Source organism: Canis lupus, chromosome 10 (assembly GCF_003254725.2).
Source record: "Canis lupus dingo isolate Sandy chromosome 10, ASM325472v2, whole genome shotgun sequence".
NCBI classification, from domain to species: Eukaryota; Metazoa; Chordata; class Mammalia; order Carnivora; family Canidae; genus Canis; species Canis lupus.
This window is the reverse complement of record NC_064252.1, coordinates 12069306-12093670: the sequence shown is the minus strand read 5'-3', so window position 1 is coordinate 12093670 and position 24365 is coordinate 12069306. Positions and strand designations below refer to the sequence as shown.

Genomic DNA, 24365 nt, shown 5'->3' with positions numbered 1-24365 from the left:
CCTTCGGCCCAGGGTGTGATCCCGGAGTCCAGAGATTGAGTCTTGCATTGGGCTCCCCGCAGGGAGCCTGCTTCTCCCTCTGCCTCTCTCTGTGTGCTCTCTTGAATAAATAAACAAAATCTTATAAATAAATAAATACATAAATAAATACATAAATAAAATATCTACCAGAAGCAAGAGGATTTTCTCCCTGCTTCCAGTGTGAGGAGCTTCTAGGAAAGAAGATGGCCTACAAACAGGGGATCAGGTGTTAAAATACCCAGGGTTGATTTTAATAACAGATTAGTTCTAAAGTAATCACCTGGCTTGGAGTCAAATCAATTATGTGAGCACAACAGAGAAGGATTACCCCCTCCAGGAGACTTATTGCCACAACCAATAAATGAGTTCTGCTATGTCTCTTGATGAGAAAAGACCAGACTTTTAAACCAAACTGATGAGTAGGACATTGAAAGCCCCCATTTTGGGCAAATACAGGGACAGACAGGCTCCCAGTCATGTGATAAAGAAATCACAGCAGGGGGGATGACGGGCACAGCACAGAGAATATAGTCCATGGTGTTGTGATGGTGTTGTATGGGGGCAGAGGGGAGCTACGCTTGGGGTGAGCAGAGCATGAAGTATAAACTTGCTGCATCACTATGCTGTACGCCTGAAACTACTGTAACATTGTGTGTTACTATACACGAATTTTAAATTTTTAATAATAAATTAAAGAAATGCCTCCATTGAGATTCTCGTCTAGTCATAGGAACTCAAACTACTATAAATTTTTTTACCACTCAGTTTTTCTGAATAAAAAATAGTATGCGTCCCAAACTGTGGAAGGCGCCACGATGTCCTTCGACAGATGAATGGATAAAGGAGATGTGCTCTATATACACAATGGAATATTCCTCAGCCATCAGAAGAGACGAATACCCACCATTTGCTTCAACGTGGATGGAACTGGAGGGTATGATGCTGAGAGAAGTAAGTCAATCGGAGAAGGACAATCAACATATGGTTTAACTCATATGTGGAATATAAGACATAGTAAAAGGGATTATGAGGGAAAGGAGGGGAACTGAGTGGGAAAAATTAGAGAGGGAGACAAACCATGAGAGATTCCTAAGTCTGGGAAACAAAAAAGGGTTGCAGAAGGGGAGGTGGGTGGGGGGATGGTGTCACTGGGTGTCAGGCACTGAGGGGGGCACTTGATGGGATGAGCCCTGGGTGTTATACGCTATGTTGGCAAATTGAATTTAAGTTTAAAAAAATGTAAAAAAAAAGATACTAAGGGTATAAAATAGTAATGTGCCATTCTATTAAAAAAATAAAACAAATTATCTCAGACATCAAGGTGGTAGCATTTCTGAGAAAAAATTTTACTAACAATCACTTATTAGGTTATACTCTACTGTAGACCTAAAAGTCATGTCTTAAGAAAGATTTTATTAACAAAAATCACTTATAAAAGCCAATTGCCTTGGTGGAGGAAAAGGGATAAAGGGAGAATTTCAGCTTGCCATACTGAAGTTATTTTTCCTGAGAACTGTAAAGAATACAATAATTTGTCTGGTATAGATGTGAAAGTGACCTTATTATCTTCCAAACTTGCTGAGCCAAGTTTTGGACAAAGTCTTATCTGATGTTAAAATTTATACATTATCTGTAAGTTTCCAATCATCTAAATCAACAATATTTTGATAACTTTCATTTCCTTCTCATCTCGTCTCTTTCCTCCCCATGTCCTTATCCGTCCTCTCTGCTCACTTGACACTGTGCTTGCTCCATATTTTGCTTTAGCCCAATCTTCTTGGCCGTCCCAGATCTCTTCTTCCCTCTACTGGCCCTAACTTGAGGAAATCTGCTGCTTCTGGTCTACTGCTCCTTCTCCCACGAGCACTGCAAGCCTGCAGGCTGGGCAGGTGAGGGAGGCACCACGGGGATGGCACATGAAGCCCTTCCAGGGGAGCCACTCCTCAGCATCATGTCATGAGAGCTGAGGGCTCAAGGGAGCCAGGAATCCAGAATTCGTGTGGGGACCTCCTAAGTTTTAAAAATAGGCAACAATCGGAGAAGTACAAACATTATATGGTCTCATTCATTTGGGGAATATAAATAATAGTGAAAGGGAATAGAAGGGAAGGGAGAAGAAATGTGTGGGAAATATCAGAAAGGGAGACAGAACATAAAGACTCCTAACTCTGGGAAACGAACTAGGGGTGGTGGAAGGGGAGGAGAGCGGGGGGTGGGGGTGAATGGTGACAGGCACTAAGGGGGCACTTGATGGGAAGAGCACTGGGTGTTATTCTGTATGTTGGCAAATTGAACACCAATAAAAAATAAATTTATTATTAAAAAAATAAAAAATAAATAAAAATAGGCAACAAATTTGAAAAATTTTTAAATGTCATGAGAAAAAAAAAGTCTTCAGGCCAGACTTGGCCGCAGGCTTCTGATCTGTGACCTGTATCCATAATCTGTTCCTTATTAATTAATATCTTCACCCACGGCTGCAGCTTCCCCTTGGGCCCCAACTGCACTCCCAACTTTCATACTCCAGTTGCTTCTGGACATTTTCATCTGAATATTCCGCTGACATCTCAAACTCAAAAATTGAACTCATTTTCCCACTAGAAAACCACTTTTCTGTCACATTTTCTCATTTTTATAGAACCACTTCTCTTCCTTTCATTGAGACTCAGCAACTCAGCCATTAACTTAAACACATTCTTACCGAGAACCCACAGTGTACCAGATACTGAACTAAACAACACAGGATTGACAAGGCTCATCCTCTGACCTTGGGAGGCGCACGGTCTAGTGGGAGAGACACGGAGTAGAAAGAGAACGACCACACGATGTGATAAATAGTCTAGAAGATGTGTTTTCGGAGGCCTGAGCCAATATAGACACAGGATCAATCAGAGCATCAAAGAATTCATTAATTCATTCAACTGATACTTGTTGAATTCCTAGAGTCCTCGAAGCCCTGGGGTTGAAGCCACAAACAAAGAACTGCAGATAAAGCTTTGAGACTATAGAAGATTTTTGGGGTCATGCAATGAACCAGGGAGACTGGTAAAGAATAAGTAGGCAAATAAGATCATTCCAGCTGGGGATAGAACTCTCTAGGCTGTTGTGAAAAAGTCTGCAGGGTGTGCCCCGCACAGAGGTTGGGGCTGAGGGGCCGGGGAGGTCTGTACCGGCCAGAGGAGGCACCTTTCTCTAATTCCAGCCAAGGTGCTACACACCCGCTCAGTGGCCCTGAATGTCACAAAACAGTGAAACCAGATGACGCCGAGAGTCTTTTAGAGGGGGTGGCCGGGTCAAGTCTTGGTGCTGCGATCCAAACGACAAGATTATCTAGAGGGCGAGTGTTCGGGGGCAGAGGACACTCAGTGGAACAGTGCTGGGCAGAAGCAGGCTTGGTGAGCGTGAGGACAGACAGCAAAGCCGATGGCAGAGGGGTGGCGAAGCCGAGGTGCAGGTGTGCGCAGAGACGTTGTCCCCTGCAGGGGCCTCGGGGTTGGCGGGGTGGGTGTGAGTGTTCGGAAGTGAGTCAGAGAAGATCCCATCCAGATGGTGGAAGGGTGATAATAAGCCAATGAAGAGCCCAAGTGGAAAAGGGAGATTGTCCGATCAGAGGTGTTTCGTGTTGTCTGTGTTTTAGGGAGAAAACTGGGAAGCATGAGGAGAATAAAGAGGGAAGAGGATAGACGAGAGATGCCGCCAAAACTGTCCTAGCAGCACTCGGCGTCTCATTGGATACCGTGTGTGAGAAAATGGAAGAATGGAAAGACCCCCCGGATGCTCCTCCTCCTCAGCCAGACCTTCAGGCCCCAGGTTAGCCACTGTCTTCTTTCGCTGGTCTCTTGGCCCCGCTTCCTTTCCACCTGCAAACCCCTGCCCAGTGGCCACACACAGGCCCCGCTTCTGCCACGGCACTTGTCACGCTGCCACTCATAGCTCCATCCTCGCGTCTCGTCTCATCACCCTGCTTAGACGGTCAGCTGCTTGAAGACAGGAACCCTGCCTTACTTCTCTCTGCATGACTTGAACAGACAATTCCTTCTAGTTGAAGGAAAAAGAGAATCAATGAGTAAGAAGTAACCACATACTGAGATATGGTAGGATGGCTTATAACATGCATTTGTAAAACACACACACACACACACACACACACACAGATTATTCAAAGCCTATTTATTCACAGAATGAACCTCATCCTTATACAGACTCAATTATAAACATGTTTAGGGCCACTCTTACGCTTACTGGGTACATTTTTACACCCAAGTACACCTAATAATAACAACGCTTGAGAAATGTAACCACCTACCCCCAAATAATCACAGAAATAAATAAAGAGATAGATGAACAAGCCAAAGGGCAAAGCCCTAGGGGTCTTACGCAAGGTTAGATCACGGTGTCTGCCTCCTATGGCCCCCTGGCTCTCAGGACCAGCCCAGAGCCCTCTCATGCTACCTACTCTTACTGAGCTTTCACTGGGGCACATAAATCATAAGAAATTTATGAGAGGAGGCAAATTACCCCAGATAAGGGAGGTTTACCTTACACAGTCATCTCTTCTGAAAGAAAAATGATTTCTTTCTTTTCTTCTCCAAATGATTGGGCCGACATCACTAGTCTCTAGCTATGGTTGGTTACAGGGACAGTCTGTAAAGATCCAGCTGGTTCTGTTTCTTATTTGGGCTTAAAGTTGCAAAGCGCATGTGGAAAAGACACAGCAATCACGGAGTGCAGCATCTCAACATTTTCACGTGCATTTCTAGTTTGCACTCGAGCTTCAATAAAAATTTCTTTATAGCAAAGGGACATTGGGTGGAAGAGAACTGAAGAGCAGAGGGAGAAACTGTAACTGAACCTGACCTCCACCCATTGCTACAGCAAGTGAGGCCCAGGAAGTCCTAGGAAAGTCTCTAAACACAAGCAGTCCTGAATGTGGTGATCAAGGCCAACGTGGTGGGCACACGAATGGGTAGGAGGCCAGGAAAGCAAGAGGCTCTCCGTACACCTTGCTTAGCGTACAATTAACGTAGAGTAGGGGACAACAGGAGTCACATTAGTTGTGTCCTTAATAAGGAGGAACAAAGGAAATAGTCTGTGCAGTATTTATAAGGGGTGGAGGGATCTTCCGCAGCGTGGAGGGCTAAACCAGCAGTTGAAGTTTCTCCTCGGAAATGAGCCCAAGAGGAAAGCCAGGCCTCAGAGCACAGAGATATTCACCCCCTCATCGTGTTACAGGTTCTGTAAATGAGTGTGGCCTTGGTGATGTCTCCACAGATGGAATCAGGGCAAGATCCTGTTACTGAGAGAATCACGACTTGTCCATTCTGGACTCTTGTCGGTTGTATTTAACTTATAAACTGCTGCCTTGGCGTGGGTTGCTCCTCAGATGACAAACGACCCCGGCTGCCCAGAACGGAAATACCACCCCTATTGTCCCAGGGCTCTGGGCTTGCCTTCTTGGGAATGAACTTGGGTTGTAGCCTCTTTGGGGGGTTAAGGGGATGGGCGGTGCTTAGAACTGCCGCTGCTAACAATCCTCACTATCCTCATGCAACTCAACTGGGAATGGGAAGACACTGGGCCAGCAGAGAACTAATTATTTTCCTGCAGAGTGACAATCATAAGGCCCTGGGCAGATGTGACCTACACAGAAAACACAGAAATCTTTCCTGACTGTTCCAGGCGAGGGCCACAGTCAGAAGAGACATGGTTGCTACCACATGAGTAATCCCAAGAGCCCCACCTCGGCAGCCTAATGACACCCTGCAGGTTGCACCCTGAGCCTGACAGCTGTGCCTACATGTTTTTCTCTCACCCAGGAAGCTTCCTGACAGCTGTGCCTACATGTATTTCTCTCACTCAGGAAGCTTCTTTCTGAAAATGCAAGAGAGTGAGTGTGACCTTGCTACATGAATACCTCTGAGTATCATTTATCTTACATTTGAAAGAAATAATTGGAAAACTTCACGACTTGATTATTAAAAATAGATTTCTCACAATACACCTCTCAAGGGAAGTGAAAGCCCAGGTCCGAGACCAAAGAGCTGCTTCTACTCGCGATGGGTCTGGGAAGCAAGAGGAAGTAACTTGACTTTTGCCCCTCCGCCCCTGCAGCCCAGGGCAGAGCAGGCCATCCAGGCCTATGATCTAAGTGTTTGTTGCCCAAGAGCTTATAGGAAGAAGAGCGAGCAAGGGCCCAACACGGAAAGAGACCCTCCTCCTTTCTGCTCCAAGTGTGGCTTGCTGACCAGCAAGATTGGCAAAATTGGCACCACCTGAACGCTGGTTGAAAATGCAGGATCTTGGGTCTCTCCTCATTCTTGCTGAATCAGAGTCTGTATTTTAGTGAGTTCCCCCCGGGATTCATGTACACTTTGAAGTTTGAGAAGCACTGCCCCCGTGAACTGACAAATTACCAATCGGTCTCCACTCAGATACCTCTCCCTACAACCATAATATCCCCACGTCAATCAGTTTTTTCCCTCCAGCATCAAATACATCAGTGCCATGTACAGCAAACCAGCAGCACAGTGCATCTGCCAACCTTGCAAAAGATGCAGGATTTCACAGAACTAAGGCCCGTGATCTCGGAGAACTACTCAAGTCACACAACAAAGCCCCGGTGAGCAGAGGAAGGGCAGGCTGAGACCCCTTTACCGAGTGAAGGGGAGCTCATCTACAAGGAGGGGACGGCCCCTCAAAAGAGAATGATTTGAATATCAAAGAATGAAGACAGGCCCTTGGGGAAAAGGCTGAGACTCATGAATATCTTTGTAGAAGTGACCCACTTTATGATTGTGCTGTAAAAGTGGAACACACAATTTTGTTGAAAAACTATGCTCAGAAAGAAAAATGAACACTGCATTCGAACTGTAATCATTCTAAGAATGTAATCATTCTATTACAATTACTTAAATTATGTTGTGTGAGTTCCAGTTCCATTTTTTTTTTCCAGTTCCATTTTTTAAGACAAATCTAATCACAACTTGTTGTCCCTGTTTCACAAGACATCAGGTCCTCATTTTAGGGGCACTCCTGTTAAGCCGATGTTCCCCAGGCCAATTTCCTTCTGACAATCAGCCTGGCTGAGCTCAACCATCACTGTTACAGATTCCTTTTTCTTTCTTTTTTTTCTTTTTTTTCTTTTCTTTCTTTCTTTCCTTTTTTTTTTTTTTTTTTTTTTTTTTTAGATTCCTTTTTCTTTTTCCCTTATGGGGCTTCTTTTTGGTACCCATGCCCAGGGTGCCATAATTGATACCAATTACTCCACAGCCCGGGGAAGCTTTGCTGTTCCTGGTTGCATGTTTCAGTGCATTGCGATGCCACAGAAAAGGGATTCCCCCGTGGGGTCATAGCTCCAGGGGGTAGATCTATTTTGTGGTTACCTTATCAACCATGAGGAAGTTCTGCAGCGTCTCTCCATTTTCACAGGTGACATCACCAACCTCTCTTACGGCTCTAGGCAGGATCTCTTGCACCTCCTGGGCGATCATTCCTAGACACAAACACTCCAACACGTTTAGTCAGGAAAAGAGCTTTCTGGAGAAAATCCTTCCAGGCCTACATCAAAATAGAATGTTGACAGCCCCCCAGGACATCTTTGCAGATAGATGCTTATTATCCCCTTTCAGCTTTTGCTTTGATCTATGATATATTTGAAGCAAAGGAGGAATTTTGAGCCCATAACTGCTATAGGATTAAAAAGAGGGGTGTCATTTTCTTCACTTTTCCTTGAGACTGGGGGCTAAGTGTTGGAAGGGGTTGAGTAAATACTTTAAAATCCCTGCATCTAGAAGTAAGGTTGGGGTGTTAGCTTGATTTCCTATTTTCCTACAGGAGGATTTGCCATCTAAACGGTTCCTGTTTCTTTAGGATTCCTGGTTGGAGTATAAACACCACTTTTCCCCCTCTCTGACCTAGACCCACCTACTCTGCAATGTCCCTCTCTCCCGGGTCTGCCCAATGCTGCCCATGTCACAGTTGGAGCTGCCATCTGGCCCTGAGGCCTCATCCCATGAGCACAGTGGCTCAATGAAAAGAAGCAAGGTTTCAAAATATTTCAACAGTACCTCAGGGTGCAGGAGTAGAGATGGGGGTGTTGAGTAAGGATGACACAGAAATTGCTCTAACCTTTCCCATGACTATGGATTTCACAGAGGAAATCAATGCCATAGCATGCAACCTCCAGCTAACGAGGGAATTAAACTTTGAAGAGTTGACAACACAAAATTAAAAAGGGAATTTGTGTGCCTACCTGTTTGATGGGCGGTGTTTATTCCCATCGAAGATGCGAATTCTGGTCTGTAGTCATATTCGACGATCCTCATTTGGGCTATTCGTCTTAACTGTTCATTTGTGTCGACCTAATTTAATTAAAGAAGAGCAGATTTCACCCGCTTAGATATTTCCTATTCAAATCAATGCCCAAAGGGACCCAGGGAAATTAGAATGTTGACAGTGGGACTGTTCTTTCTCTTGCCCAAACTATTCTAAGAGAAATTTATGTTTTTCTCCTTAGAGAAACCATAGCTTCAAGGTCCATATCAGTGACTTCAATCCACTGACAAATCAAGACAGAGTTTTTATGTCTAAATTACAGGGTGAACGTTCCCTTGTTCACTACTCTTGCCTTTTTTCTCTCCTGTGAGAGGCCAATCCTCATTCTGAGAATGGAGACTGATCACTTCGGAGAGAAACAATCAGGATCCAGGATTGCAAGGGATCATTTCCAAATGAACACAGTATAAACACCAAATAAACACAAATACGCCAAACGAATTTACAAACTGAAAAGGCTTAGTTCAGGTAACGGTCTTTGAGGAATGGCTATATCCTATATCACTGATTTTGGACACCTTGCTGTAGAAAATTTCCTCAAGTGGCAGGTTGCAAGCCTGTATTAGCCACCTGCTAGGCCTTCTAAGATCCATACTTTCCTCTCCTACAGATGGCCGTTCCCTCAAACCACGCTGGTCAGTGATGGTGTGCTCCTCTGAGTTCATTGCTCTTATAGGTTATAAAAGGTATTCCCAACTTTCACTGCCAATTCCTCAAAATAATGTCACTGGGTCCCAGCAAAATGATAATAATAGGCAATAGAGTGAATTTTTCCTAAAGCCAGATGTGTTTGATTCAAGGGGTTCTCTTTTGAGTTCTTTTTAATGAATCCATGGTACTAGCAGAATAGATTTTTAAAATGACCTTTTTCTATAAGTAAAATGATGACCCTTTTTCTTTTACGATATAGTTTTCTTTGGGAATATAACAATTACAAAACCCGTGGTCTGTTGGCAATTAAAATCATACTGCTCGGACATTCATCCATGTATTAGAGTAACCAAAAGTGCTGTGTTTTTCTTGTTTTAGGAAAACCCCTGACATGGCCTTCAGCTCCTTCCTTGACCCACCCTGTTGGGTGAGTGGAAAGCTCCTCCAATATCATTAGAAGCTCCCCGTCCTTCACTAGTTTGGCTGATTGTGAAAGGTGGTAGCTTGACTCTTAACTGGCTAACCGGGCAAACTTTACTTCAGGTTCTTCTTGGGAATTATAATTTGGGGCTCACTGTTATTTTGATACCTGCTGTTAACAAAAGCTTGGTTTAATTCATTCATTCATTGTTTTATTCAATTAACATTTACCCGTCACCTTCTATATACCATGCACTACACTAGTTTTGGCACTTTAAAAAAATGATTGCCTTTTAAAAATTTGTGCTCTACCAATTGTGAAGCCTGAAACCAGAAAGCTCCTAAGAGAGAACATAGGTAGTAATTTCTCTGACATCAGCCACAGCAACATTATTCTAGATGTCTCCTAAGGCAAGGGAAGCAAAAGCAAACACAAACTATTGAGACTACATCAAAATAAAAAGCTTTTGCACAGCAAAGGAAACCATGAACAAAATAAAAGGCCAACCTCCTAAATGGGAGAAGATATTTGCAAATGATATATCTGATAAGGGATTACTATCTAGAATACATAAAGAAGTTATATAACAGAATACTAGAAAATAAAGAATCTGATTAAAAATGGACAGAGGACCTGAATAGACATTTTTCCAAAGCAGACATCTGGTAGCCAACAGACACATGAAAAGATGCTTGATGTCACTAATCAACAGGGAAATGCAAACCAAACCATAATAAGTTATCACCTTACATCTGTCAGAATGGCTAGCCTCAAAAAGACAAGAGACAACAAGTACTGGCAAAAATGTGGAGAAAAAGAAATCCTTGTGTACCATTGGTGGGAATGTAAATTGGTATAGCCACGTGGAACACAATATGGAAGTTCCTCAAAAAGTTAAAAATAGAAATACCATATGATCCAATAATTCCACTATGGAGGACCCAAAGAAAATGAAGACACTAATTCAAAAAGACATATGCACCTGTTTATCATAGCACTACGCACAAGAGCCAAGACGTGGAAGCAACCCGAGTGCTCACCCGTAGAGGAAGGGACAAAGTAGACATGCTATATTCATATAATGGAGTATTACTCGGCCATTAAAAAGTGGTGAAATCTTGCTATTTGTGACAACATGGATGGAATTAGAGGATATTATACTAAGTGAAACAGAGGACGATAAATACCATATGGTTTTACTTATATGTGGAATCTAAAAACCAAAACAAATGAATAAACAAACAAAAAGCAAACCTATAAATAAAGAGAACAAACTAATGGTTGCCAGAGGGGAGGAAGGCGGGGAATGGGCAAAATGGGTGAAGGGAAGCGGGAGATACAGGCCTCCAGTCATGGAATGAGGAAGTCATGGGGAAAAAAGGTGCAGCATCGGGGATAGAGTTGATGGGGCTGTAATTACATTGTATGGTGACTATACTCGTGATGGACATAGCATAACATAGGGCTGTTGAATCACTATGTGGCACACCCAAAACTAACGTAACTTTGCGTGTTAATGATACTCAAATGAGAAATAAATAAGCAAAACTAAAATTAAGAAAAATTTAAAAGTAAAAATAAGTAGATAGGTTTTCTGACTGTCTTGACCTTGTATCATACTATTTCTATGGGGTTTCACATTCCAAATTTCCTAAAATTTAGACTTATTAAATGAACATTTAAAAAAAATGTTTGTGGTCTAGACAGGAAGGCAGACTCATCCCATATGATTATATTACAATGTGAGAAGTGCAGAGTGATAACAGAATTATGAATAGAGAATTATGGCAGCTCCAAGGGGGTCCCTAAAATATTCCTAGGGAAGCATAAATGAGGGCTTCTAGAGATGGTGAAGCCCCACGGAAATCCTGGTTTATTTTGGTTCTCAAGCAAATTCTGCTCCTTGCACTTCTGGCCTTTGGCTCAGGGCATTTACCCTGCCTCAAAAGCTTCTCCTTCCCACTCTTACCTTCTCCTCCCCTAACTTAAACATCCCTTCCCCAGGGAAGCACTTCTTCATCTCCTGTACTAGGAAGGGTCCCTTTGCTTTATGTGCTAATGGGAGCTGTTGTTTTCCTGCGTAGCACTAATCAGAGTTATCCCCAGACTACTAGTTGTGTCACCTTTACTATGTGCCTTCCCTGTAGGACATGTAATATCCCCATGAGGGCCGAGACGCATTAAGGCCGTGCTTTCCTGCCCACCACCATATTACCAGCTTCTAGTACATTTCCTTGCATGGCGTTGATGCTCAACTAACATTTGTTAAATAAATTAACAATCTAATAAATAAATTTAATAGGAATACATTTAAGATAGGAGTTAGGGAAAGAGCTAAGGAAGGGAGAAGGGATGGAAAGGGGGAGACCAAGGCAGGTTTGCTAGGCAGAAAGAACATCATGAGCGACGTCTCAAGGGACTAAGTCCCCTGAACGATGTCTGCATGACCAGGGCAGAGTTTGGCATTACTAGACTGTGAAGGTTAAGGTCAGAGCCGGGAGGATCTTGCAGGCCACGCGAGGAAGGGGCAGTCATGATTTCACACCGGCCTGTGCACGCAGCTAACATGGTGAGTGCCTTCATTCATGCAATAAATTTTTTTTAATTGATTGGAGAGAGAGAGAGAGTCAGAGGAGGGGCAGAGCGGGAGAGAGAGGGACAAGCCAACAACAAATTGTTCATGAACAGCACCCGATGTTATCCCAGGCATTGGAGATCCAATGAGTATTTCTTACTTGGAGTTTGAATTTTTTAAAAAGTCCTGATTTTGAGGGTAAGGCCCTCAGCTAGTTCGTCTCAGGACCCCTGCAGTGCCCAGCAGAGTAACTTCACCCAAAACCTTCAATGAAAGAAGAAGGGATGAGAGAATGAAGGTAGTAAAATGGCAGGACAATCCCTGACACTCACAGAATCGAAGACAGGGCATCAGTCAGGAGCCAGCCAGGCCCTAACCAGCTCCCCACTCCCTGCACCTTGGGAGTCCTGCACCTGCTTTGCCTACTTTTCACTATCCCTGTGGTTCCTGCCTGAGCCCCCACGGGGGGCCTTTGCTGCCAACAGGAAGCAGAGGAGGCTGTGCCCTCACTCCGGCTGTCCAGGCTACGTGGGGGGAATGTGGCCCCTTTGACACATCTTCCCTGAAGACGTACTGCTGCGCACGGTACTTGGGTTCCACGGTATTATTATCGCTGTGCTTCAGATAGATTTTGGCTGAAGAAAATTTTGAGGGCTGGCTTGGGGATCTAAACACCTTCTATAGCAAATTTTCTGTAAGAAAAATGCTCTTCTGGGGACGCCTGGGTGGCCCAATGGTCAAGTGTCTGCCTTCGGCTTGAGTAGTGACCCCAGGGTCCTGGGATTGAGTCCCGCATCGGGCTCCCCGCAGGGAGCCTGCTTCTCCACCTCTCTCTCTGTGTCTGTCATGAATAAATAAAAATATTAAAAAAAAAAAACAGAAAGATAATGCTCTTCTGGTTTATAATGCCGGGTTGTAGACTTTCCAGAACTAAACATAAGCTGCGTGCACTGCCCATTCCCTATGCGTATACGTGGCCTAGGGAAAGCCCTTGAGGCCAGAGCTGTGCCTTCTGGGCCTCCTCCTCCAGGAACCAAACACCGGCCAGGACTTCACACGGCACCTTGCTCATCAATGCGCATTGAGCCAGAAGCTAGAAGCTGAGGTCGGGTGTCTGATTTGGTCTTGCACATCGCAGTCTTGGAAAGTACTGCGCCTGAATGCAAGTGGCCGTCACTGTCTTGTTGCTTCACACCTTGGCTCCTCCAACATGAGCTCAGCAACTGCACCGCAGAGAAGGCGCTCCTGCCCCCGGGACCCCAGTTTGTTCAGGGGGGGAGATCTCACTCTCCATCATCCGGCCGCAGCCTAGGCAACCAGACTCCCATCAGGAGCAGCCTGGCTGACACTGGGTCACCTCAAGCTCAGGAACTTCTGCATCTGGCTCATGGCCTGGAGGGGAGACTTCGCCCCCGTGACCTTCTTGGACCCGACACTTCTGTCTTTACCACGCTGCTGATGTGGTTGGGGAAATCGATCTTCGAGCAATTCATCTTGGCTGATTGCTATCCTGGCTTTTAGTTTTGAATCCTTTGCGGCCTTGTTTGCAGCCTTCATCACAGAATCTGACTGATGTGTTCAACTTTCAACCGCCTCACTTTGTTTGCCTCGACCTTACCGTTTTTTCATGCTCCTTTGTTTCTCAGCACATCGTTTCTACCCTGATTTCGCTGTTTCCACCGTAAGAGCTGCATTTCCTTCTACGGTCTGTAGTCACGTCAGTGAACACGGCGTCTGGGTAAGGGAGGCCGCTCCTCACCAAGGCCCACCTCATTTTCCCAGTGCTTCCACGATGCTGGCTTCAATCACACCTGCTTTATGGTCTCTGGGTGGCAGATATGTGTCCAGATGGGCACAGAGGCCTCCACCAGGCCTCTATGCAGGGTGCTCATGGGCTTAATACCCACAAAACCAGCTCCATTGCCCTGAGTGAGGAGGCACAGAGCCAGGGCGAGGCGGCGACTTCTATTCATTTCCCCCCATCACAGTACTGGGCAACGTGCTTTGCCACTGTCCTGCAACAGCCCATCCGGAAGCCAGCTCTGGTGACCATGCATCCTTAAAGAACGAGAAACTGCCTCCAGTCCCATGCTTGTAATCAGGTCAACCAGGGTGCAATGGCTATTTTTAAGAGTTGGAAAAACTGAGTCAAGGGAGGTGAAGATGAAGTTCACGTGTCTCTCAACCCTGTCATCATCACCCTCATCTCCCTTGTCTGTAATAGTGAACAGAACTGATAAGTGTGATGACTCTACTGATGGGGTGACCCAAGTGTGGGGTTGATTCAATTGAGTAGGAAGCCGGCAGCATGAGCAGTGTGAACGGATTCACCCAAAGCAGAACAAACGATGTAGAAGTCTACTGAATCCTTCATTGGGAGCGGCCAACAGGGCGGGGAGGGAGAGGCTGTCTGCCAGGAGACAGCGGGAGGGGCTGTATTTAAAGGAGGAAGGTGAGGAGGTACGGGGACATATGGAATCTTCCCTTTTCTGGTAACTGTGCCTGGTTGTAAGAGGCCCATTGGTCAGTTAGGGTATTTTGAAGTGTGTAGCCTGCCGGGCCTGTCCATACTCAGCCTAGGGGAGAGGAGAGTGTTCTGGGCCCTTTCGGCATTCCATCACTCGAGCCTGTTTGCCTAAAAGCAGCCTCCGGGATAAGATTTCTAGAAACCCCTATTTCATAAAGGTGGATAGACCTATTAAGAACAAACATATTAATATGAAATAATTTAATAAATGAATCACATAGAATTTTCATTTTTATACAGATAAATAATGCTAAAGCTAAAGAATGCTTCACGTATGTGAGCTGAAAAGACACATTTAACACCAGTGAATTGAATATGAGCTTTCCCTGTTCACAGGAGAATACAGAGGCACAGAACATCCCTGTGCCAAGGTTCCTGGGCCAGTGGTTGCCGGAATCAAAACTAAAACTCTGGCCTTCCACCAGAAATTGGGCTTCTCCTTAGCCCATCGTGTGGCCACAGGCAGGAAGAGGATACAGGAATTCCACAGTGAGAGCCTGGATTGGGGTGACATTTTATTTATACGAGAAGGCTGCCTAGAAGAGATTTGAGAAGTTCTAGGGAAGCTTGTTATTTTAAGACAATATGTTTTCTTCAAACCAAGACGTTTGGTAGGCGAATTCTGGGTGGTAGCCTGGTGGTAGCAGGAGGGGTTGTGGAGGACTCTCCCGACTTACCATCTTCCATTTGCATTTGGATAAGATCTAGTAGGGAATTGAACAGCCAATAGCAAAAATAAGTTTGAGTCGGTGTGATCCGAAACGCAGACACTTTATCTTTCTCTGAAAGTCAAAAGCACCATATCTAGGACTGGGATCGGGAAATGTACGTGAGAACTTTGTAGCCCCAAGAGTTCCCATCCGGCAGTAGGTCACAGCTCTCCTAACACGAACCACGGCTTTGCAATCAGTATAAAAGTCTACAATTACAGCCATTCTTTGGAATCCACTCAGCAAAGGAGGACATTCCTTGGCCCGTTTAGAAAAACCAGTGCAGATTTGCACTGGGAAAGGAATGCAGTCTGGAAGGATGGCCAATGATTTACAGATTATGTCTCCTTTGAGCTAAAAAAGACTAAGGAAAGGGGGTTCAAAAACACAATCCTGCCCCAGCCTCGAAGATGCGTGTAGGAGAAGCCAGTGAATGAGAGGACGGGGTCGGGGTAGAAGCGGTGAGTGGGAAACAGAATTAAGCGATGGGAGGGCGAGGACGGAGAACACTAGAGCGTTCTGGCTAAGGAACCAGCATCTTTATCCCAATCTCTTAGGTCTCCAGGGCACTTGTGACTTCCCAAGATGATTCTTATCCCAATGGGTTAAAAGTAAGAAAGACTTGGTAGGACCAATCAGAGAGGCACTATTTGCACCCTCTCGAGAGGGCAGCGGGTTCGGGTGGAGCTGTGCTATCCAGGGCCGCGTTGCAGGGGCGAGCCCAAAGTGGAGAAGCACCTCCTGACGTCCAGGCCTGAGTTCTGATTTCCACTCGGCAACCGTCTCTCCAGAGATAGGAGAAGGTCTTGGCCTGGAGCCTTAGGCCATGAGACTGACCTGGTGGAGGGAAGAAGGGGAGGAGGGGCACCTCCAACTGTGCCTCAGAGAAAGATGATGAGTGGGGAAGGCGGCGGCAGGCAGGGCTCCAGGACTCCAGGAGCGAGAGGCTGGGAGGCTCAGCAGAACTACGGGCAGGAACTGGCCTGGACCGTGCTTGGAAGATGAACAGGGAGGGGGACACTAGGGCGTGGGAAGGAAAGGGCAAGCCCAGCAGCTGACAATGCGTGGAAGGAAGGGCAAGGGCCCGTGGACAGTGACTCGAAGGCTTCCTGCTTGTGAAGCCAGGGCTGTGCTGTCCCTGCCCACGGCTCCCGTCAGGTAGATCCGCTCTCTCGGGTAGGAAGTAGCTCAGACTCAGCAGACAGGCCTGTCGGCTCCAACACCCACAATTGTCACGCACTGTGTGTGTCTGGCCCCAACAGGAGACGTGGACAGGGACCCTTTGCAAGGCGTGTCGGCGTCCAGGGGCACCCAGCACACCTGACTCAGGTGTCAGAGGGGGCGCCCAAGGCCCACCCCGCGCTCACCTCCTGGATGTTCTGCTTTGCCCGGCTGTCCGAGGGATGCATAATGGTCCCCATCACTTTCACGTTGCCGCAGACAACCAGGGCTTCATCAGGTGCATCTGTATTTATTCCCACTCGACTATGACAAACAGCAGATTCGGGAACTTGTCCTCGCTGCCATAGTGCATCACTGTCATTTTCAAACTGACCAGGGTTAGAGGCCTGGAAGAAATATGTAAGTACGTTACAACTAAAGTTAGAGCAGCTGGAGTCGATGGTTGCTTTATTCCTCAGGGCTAAGGAACACGGAATGGCATCTAAGTCTTTCAGGCGAGAGTCCTCTGTTGGATGGGACATTCCGACGTATCCAAATAACTGTGGCCCCAGCAGAGCCAGAGCTCAGCATGTCATGGTTTGGGACGTCCCAGCTCGACTGCGACTATCCAGGAATTAGAATGTGTCGCTTACGTTGAGCAGATGATAAGGAAGAAGGAAACTCAAATATGACCTTCTTTTCTGGGAAAATAAGAATAAGGATTTCACACCAGCACCTTACATTAGAAGTTATTATACGTTTATGAAAGTCCGGGTAAATAAAACTACTTTGCATTTAGCTAGCCCTTTTATAAAAGTTTCAAAACGCTTTAGTATTTATGATTTCATATGCAATGGGCAAGCAAACAACAGGACAAATGTATTTGGTTCACCCCAACCACTCCCTAAACACAGGTGACACTGCAGGAGGAGTTACAGGAGCTACGCTCGATGTGCGCTGGGCCGCACCACCGTTCTGCACGACGGACGCGTACTGCTGTCCTCATTTTATAGATATCCAGAAGACTCTGAAAGGATAAATATATCGCCCAAGGCCACGAAGCTAATAAATTCTGGAGCTGGACTTATACTTCTTTTAGTGATTAAATAAAGATTCTAACTTTTCCTATTAGAAGTAAGTCTGGCCGGAGGCACCTGGGTGGCTCAGTCGGTTAAGCGTCTGCCTTTGGCTCAGGTCATGATCCCGGGGTCCTGGGATGGAGCCTCACATTGTGCTCCCTGCTTGTCGGGGAGTCTGCTTCTCCCTCTCCTGCTGCCCCTCTCCTCCCACCCACCCCCCAGTCCTGCTCATGCTCACATTCTCTCTCTCAAATAAATAAATAAATGTAAAAAAAAAAAAATAACCCTGGCTGAATGTAGTCTTCAAAGAGTATCCAAGTGAAATGATGAGACCAGACAACATTCTGGAGATTTTACTATTCAAGAAAATTCTTTGCTGAAGAATTTTTCACTCGACTGCCTTCCCTTCTCCCCACCTACTACGGCTGTTTGGTTTTTTTTTTTAAATTTTTTTATTTATTTGTGATAGTCACAGAGAGAGAGAGAGAGAGACAGAGACAGAGACACAGGCAGAGGGAGAAGCAGGCTCCATGCACCGGGAGCCCGACATGGGATTTGATCCCGGGTCTCCAGGATCGCGCCCTGGGCCAAAGGCAGGCGCTAAACCACTGCGCCACCCAGGGATCCCTACGGCTGTTGAATATATTTCTTTAAGTAGGAATCTCTGAATCCCTCCATATCCTCACAATAAAAATAATTTGTTTTTAAAATTGTGACCTATTCTTTTAAATGTGATTTTTGTGCATTTGAGGCAGGTTGTCACAAGTTCAGGCACTGATCATCTAAAAAGTCGACACTGATGCAATGTCTTCACTTTGCTTTTCTGGGCCGTGTGGGAGACACTCAGGATTCAGGACCTGAATATACATAGATTATCTCTGGAAAATAATCAAGACACCAATTACAACATTTTCTTTAAGGACAGGAACTGGGAGATGTAGAAATTGGGCTGGGAAGGAGATTCACTGCTCAACCTACATGCTCTTGGTATTGTTTGGATATTTTTACCCTAAGGATGTGCTACCAATTTTAAAATAATAATAATTTTTTAAAAGCCCACAGAGTTGGGCAGCCCCAATGGCCCAGCGGTTTAGCACCACCTTCAGCCCGGGGCGTGATCCTGGAGACCTGGGATCGAGTACCACGTCGGGTTCCCTGCATGGAGCCTGCTTCTCCCTCTGCCTGCGACTCTGCCTCTCTCTCTTTCTGTGTCTGTCATGAATAAACAAATAACATCTTTAAAAAAAAAACACACACACACAAAGTTTAGCTTGGGTTCAGTGAAAGAATTCTTAGGTGTCTTCAAATTTTTCATTCTCACCTGTTTGAACCCTGAGCTGCTCAGAAGACTCAACCATTGCCATTTGAGAGACAAAAGCAGTAAAAGAATAGAAAGTAACAACTTTGAACATTATTTTGAGTGAATTCACTTAAACAAAGTGCTTTGCCACAAGATCCCTAGAGCCCCCTCGGCTGTGAATAGCAAACTGGCTTTGACTCAAATCCTTTTATAGCGAGTAATCAACTAAATCCAAAGGTATACCAGATAAATGTTGATGCATTTTGCTCTATCTAAACATAATGAGCCACTTCAAGGAAATAAAAGACAGTGATGGATTTTTTTCTTAAAGAGCTTTGAGATACTTATTATCATAAACTTGATATCGTGTTGGAACAGCAGATATAAGTAGATTTTATTTTTTGGATTTTTGGATTTTTTTGAAATCTCACTTAGCTTTCATCAGATGAAAACTCAGATCCCTAAAATACATTCAGGTCATTTTGGAAAGGGCCACAGATCTGCAATTTTCTAAATATATAGACCTATGGACAGGCTGTCCTCATCAGTAATGGGAAATGCCCTTCTCTGTTATCCGCGATCTTAATAGTTCAAAGCAAACTGTAATGTACTATCTCGTTCCGGAATTATGACGTTGTGTTCCCATGTGGTCCAATAGTGGTTCACTGATATCAAACCCCCAAATGAATTAGTGAATAAATAAATGAATGAATAAGTGAATAAATAAGTGAATGAATAGTGAATAAAATACTTTAACTATTTATTCCACAGCCCCACATATTTAGGGAACACCTGAACATCTCAGTCTGTGTTATGATACAAGCTGGCTGTGTGATCTCGGGGCAATCATTTAACCTTTCTGTACCAGCTTTTTCTCTTTGAAGAATAAAGAGAATAATGACGTCTTTACCTCTCTCACAGTGTTGTGGGAATTTAATCAAATCACATATATATGAATACTTGGCAAAAATGAGGATGAATAGTCTCAAATTAGCCTTAACACACCGCTGTGCACAGCAACTACTGTCCTACCTATAAAGGAATACTTCTTTTCACTGAGTTTTGCTTTATTGCACTTCATAGAGAGCACATTTTTTTCTATTTTTTAATTTTTTTTTTACAAACTGAAGGTTTGTAGCAACCCTGCATCAAGCAAGTCTGTCTGCACCATCAACTGCTGATGCCACTGCTCATTTCACGTCTCTGCCACAACTTGGTAATTCTAACAATATTTCAAATGTTTTCATTATTTTTACATTTGCTATGGTAGTCAGTGATCAATGATCTTTGATGATACTATCATACTTTGGAGAGCCACAGCATGCCCACATAAGACGGCAAAATTTCATTAATAAATGTTACGTGTATTATTCTCACTGCTCCACCAACCAGCCCTTTCCTCACCTCTCCTCCTGCCCTCAGGCCTCACTATTCCTTGAGACCAATAACACTAAAATTAGTCCAATTCATAACCCTACAATGGCATCTATGTATTGAAGTGAAAAGAAGAGATGCATGTTTCTCACTTTAAATCAAATGCGAGAAATGAATAAGTTTAGGGAGGAAGGCATGTTGAAAGCCGAGAAAGGGCGGAAAGCTGGGCCTCTTGTGCCAGACAGCCAAGTTGTGAAAAAGACAAAAGACATTGTAAGTGCTGCTCCAGCGAACACACAGATGATAGGAAAGTGACACAGCCCTATGCGGAGAAAGTTCGAGTGGTCTAGACAGAAGATCAAACCAACTACAACGTTTCCTTAAGCCAGAGCCTTATCTGGAGCAAGAGCCTAGTTCTCCTCCATTCCATGAAGGCTGAGAGGGGTGAGGAAGCTGCAGAAGGACAGTCTGAAGCTAGCAGAGGGTGGTTCCTGAGCTTTAAGGAAAGAAGCTATATGTGTAACACAAAAGCACAAGGCGAAGAGCTAATAGAAGCTGCCCCAAGTTGTCCAGAAACTCTAGATCATTCTTGAAGGTGACTACACTAAACAGCAGACGTTTTAAAGGATTTTATGTATTTGAGAGAATGAGAGCAAGAGAGAAAGAGAGAGACAGAGATCATGACCTGAGCCAAAATCCAGAGTCAGATGCTTACCAGACTGAGCCCCCCAGGTGCCCCGAAACGACAGATTTTTAATGTAGATGAAACAGCCTTCTGTTGGAAGAAGAGGCCATCTAGAACTTTCATACCTAGAGAGAAGTCAGTGCCTGGCTTCAAAGCATCAAAGGACAGGCTGAGTCTAAGTTGAAGCCCATGCTCCTTGACCTTTCTGAAAAGCCTCCGGCCCTTATGAGTTTATGCTACATCTACTTTGCCCGTGCTCTGTAAATGGAACAAGACCTAGATGACAGCCTATCGGTTTACAACATGGTTTACTCAATATTTTAAGCCCACTCTTGAGACTCACCACTCAGAAAAGAAGATTCCTCTCAAAATACAACTGCTCAGGGCACCTGGGTGGCTCGGTCAGTTAAGTATATGACTCTTGATTTTGGCTCAGGACAGGATCTCAGGGTTGTGAGACTGAGCTTCACACCCAGCGGAGAGTCTGCTTGACATTCTCTCTCTGCTTTTCCCTCTGAGCACCTGCCCCTCCCACCCCCCGGCCCACTCACTTGCTCTCTCTCTCTCTCAAATAAAACTTTAAAATAAAAAAAGTAAAACAATAAAATAAAAAATAAATAAAATAAAAAAAGTATCTTACATCTAAGTATATATATATCCTCATTGATAACGTACTGGTCACCCAAGAGCTCTGATGGAGATGTGCAATGTTGTTCTCATGCTGCTAACACAACATCCACTCTATGGCCATGGATCAAGGAGTTATTTTGACTTTCAGGTCTTCTTATTTAAGAAATGTGTTTCAGGGAAGCCCGGGTGGCTCAGCGGTTTAGCGCCGCCTTCAGCCCAGGGCCTGATCCTGGAGACCCGGGATCGAGTCTCACATTGGGCTCCCTGCATGGGGCCTGCTTCTCCCTCTGCCTGTGTCTCTGCCTCTCTCTCTCTCTCGCTCTGTATCTCTCATGAATGAATAAATAAAATCTTAAAAAAAAAAAGAAAGAAATGTGTTTCATAAGGCTATAGCTGCCAAAGATAGTGATGTCTCTGATGGATCTGGGCAAAGTAAGTTGAAAAGCTGTAAAGGATTCACCAATCTAGATGTCATTAAGAATATTCCTGATTCACGGAAAAAGGTAGGAATATCCACATTAACAGGAATTTGGAAGAAGTTGATTCCAACCCTCCTGGATGACTTTGAGGAGTTCAAGGCTTTGGCAGAGGGAAGAAACTGCAGATGAGGTGGAAATAGGGGGAGAACTAGAACCAGAAGTGGAGCCTAAAGATGAGACCAAATTGTTGAAATCTTACAATAAAACTTCCATGGATGAGCAAAAAAAGTGGTTGAGATGGAATCTACTCCTGTTAAAGATCCTGTGAAGACTGTGGCAGAGACAGCAAAGGATTTGGAATATTACATAAAATTAGTTGATAAAACACTATCAGGGGTTCAGAGGATTGACTCCCAAATTTGGAAGAAGTTCTACTGTGGGTAAAATGCTAACAAACAGCATCTCACACTAAAAAAGAAACCATTTCTAAAAGGAAGAGTCCACCAATGGGGCAAACTTCACTCTTGTCTTATTTTAAGATATTGCCACAGCCACCCCAACCCTCAGCAACCACCCCCTTATCTGCTAGCAGCCACTAACACTGACACAGGACCTTCCACCCTCTCTGAAAGATTGTATTATTCTCTGAAAGTTCAGATTACTGCTAGCATTTTTTAGAAAAAATATATATATAATATATTAAAATATATAAATCTTTTTATTAAAAGATTTTATTTATTTATTCATGAGGGACACAGAGAGAGAGAGAGAGGCAGAGACACAGGCAGAGGGAGAAGCAGGCTCCATGCAGGGAGCCCAACGCGGGACTCGATCCCGGGACCCCAGGATCATGCCCTGAGCTGAAGGCAGGCGCTAAACCACTGAGCCCCCCGGGGATCCCCTATATATATAGGTTTTGATGAAGGTATGTACATTGTTTTTGAAGACATAATGCTCTGATTCACTTAGTCGACTATGGTAGAGTGTAAACCTAACTTTCATGTGCACCGGGAAACCAAAATCTTCATTTGACTCACTTTACCGCGGTGGCCTGGAACTGAACCTGCACCGTCTCCGAAATACGCCTGTAATCATTTAATCGGCTCTCCTCAGCAACACACTGCACAGTTGCCTGATTCTGAGGGAGCTCCACTCACCGAATAAATGTAAATGGTGCCCTCTGCAGGTGCTCGGATTAGGACACAGCAATTAATAGTCCTTTGAGGCCACCCTAAGTTTGGAAGGGAAAGCTGGAATTTCTCTGCTTTACCATCATTTGGGCTTCAAAAGCAGCAGCCAGAGAGCATGATAGGAAAGCCTGAGTTGAGAAAGGCAGTTCATAACAAATAAATTTTTGTTCCTTTCGAAAGGGCTGTGGAAAATGGGCCTAGAGATGCTACTCAAGATGTGATCTGAAGGTCAGCAACATCGGCATCTCCTGGAAATGTCTTTCTTTTTTTTTAAGATTTTATTTATTTATTCATGAGAGACACACAGAGAGAGGTAGAGACACAGGCAGAGGGAGAAGCAGGCTCCATGCAGGGAGCCCAACGTGGGATTCGATTCTGGGACCCCAGGGTCACAACCTGAGCCGAAGGCAGGCGCTCAACCGCTGAGCCACCCAGGGATCCCCAAAGACTTGCTTTAATTCAATGCCCTATGTGTATTCCCACACGTGAATTCCACCCACAGGGTGGAATGGACATTTGCTCCACATACTGATTCCTTTGGGTAAGCAAAAATTCATGTGAACTCCAGAAGTCGGGTGTGCGTGTGCGTGCGTGCGTGTGTGTGTGCGTGCGTGTATGTGTTGGGGAGGAAAGGGAGTGGACCCTTACATGGCTCTGCTCTTACACCCACCCCTCATCATCCTTTTTTTTTTTCTTTAAGATTTTATTTATTTATTTGAGAGAGAGAGAGAGAGAGAGAACAAGAGAAAGCGAGCAAGAGAGAGAAAGAGCACAAGCGGGGGAGGGGGAGGAGAAGCAGACTCCTCGCTGAGCAGGGAGCCCGACGCAGGACTCGATCCCGGGACCCCGGGATCATGACCTGAGCCCAAGGCAGACGTTCAACCAACGGAGCCACCAGGCGCCCTCAACCATCCTTACAGCTGCATTATTTCGTTTGTTTTCCCTGCCCTTGTTTGTTGGTCTCTCATCTGAGGACGGAACAGTTTGCGGGGCGGTAAAGAGGCATTTCGGGGAGACATATGCTTTTTTATTCTTCTGGAAAAGAAACTGGAATAATGTATTCGTTTTCAGAACTAGGAAACCCCGGCGTGTCTTTGAAAGGCAGACAAAAGTAACCATCCCTCCTGCTTACCACGCAGCACTCCAAACCAGGTTTAATTACGTGTTTTAGAAGGAAAGGGGAGCTGAATGAAAACCTAGTCATTAACCAGGAGAATCTGAAGGAACCCCATGGCAGAGTGCTCCCCAAAAACAGAAGACCTGGGAAATAAATCTGTCTTCGGAGTAA

At 44.9% G+C, this 24365-nt stretch overlaps 1 protein-coding gene across 1 annotated transcript in view; it reads right to left on the bottom strand.

Annotated features, from left to right (window-relative positions):
• The window catches only part of MYRFL (myelin regulatory factor like), an 82955-nt gene that overhangs the window by 31529 nt on the left and 27061 nt on the right, over window positions 1-24365 (bottom strand). The window contains 3 exon segments of the mRNA XM_025476614.3: window positions 7404-7513; window positions 8273-8381; window positions 16607-16807. Of these exon segments, the coding sequence (XP_025332399.3) occupies window positions 7404-7513; window positions 8273-8381; window positions 16607-16807 (420 nt within the window).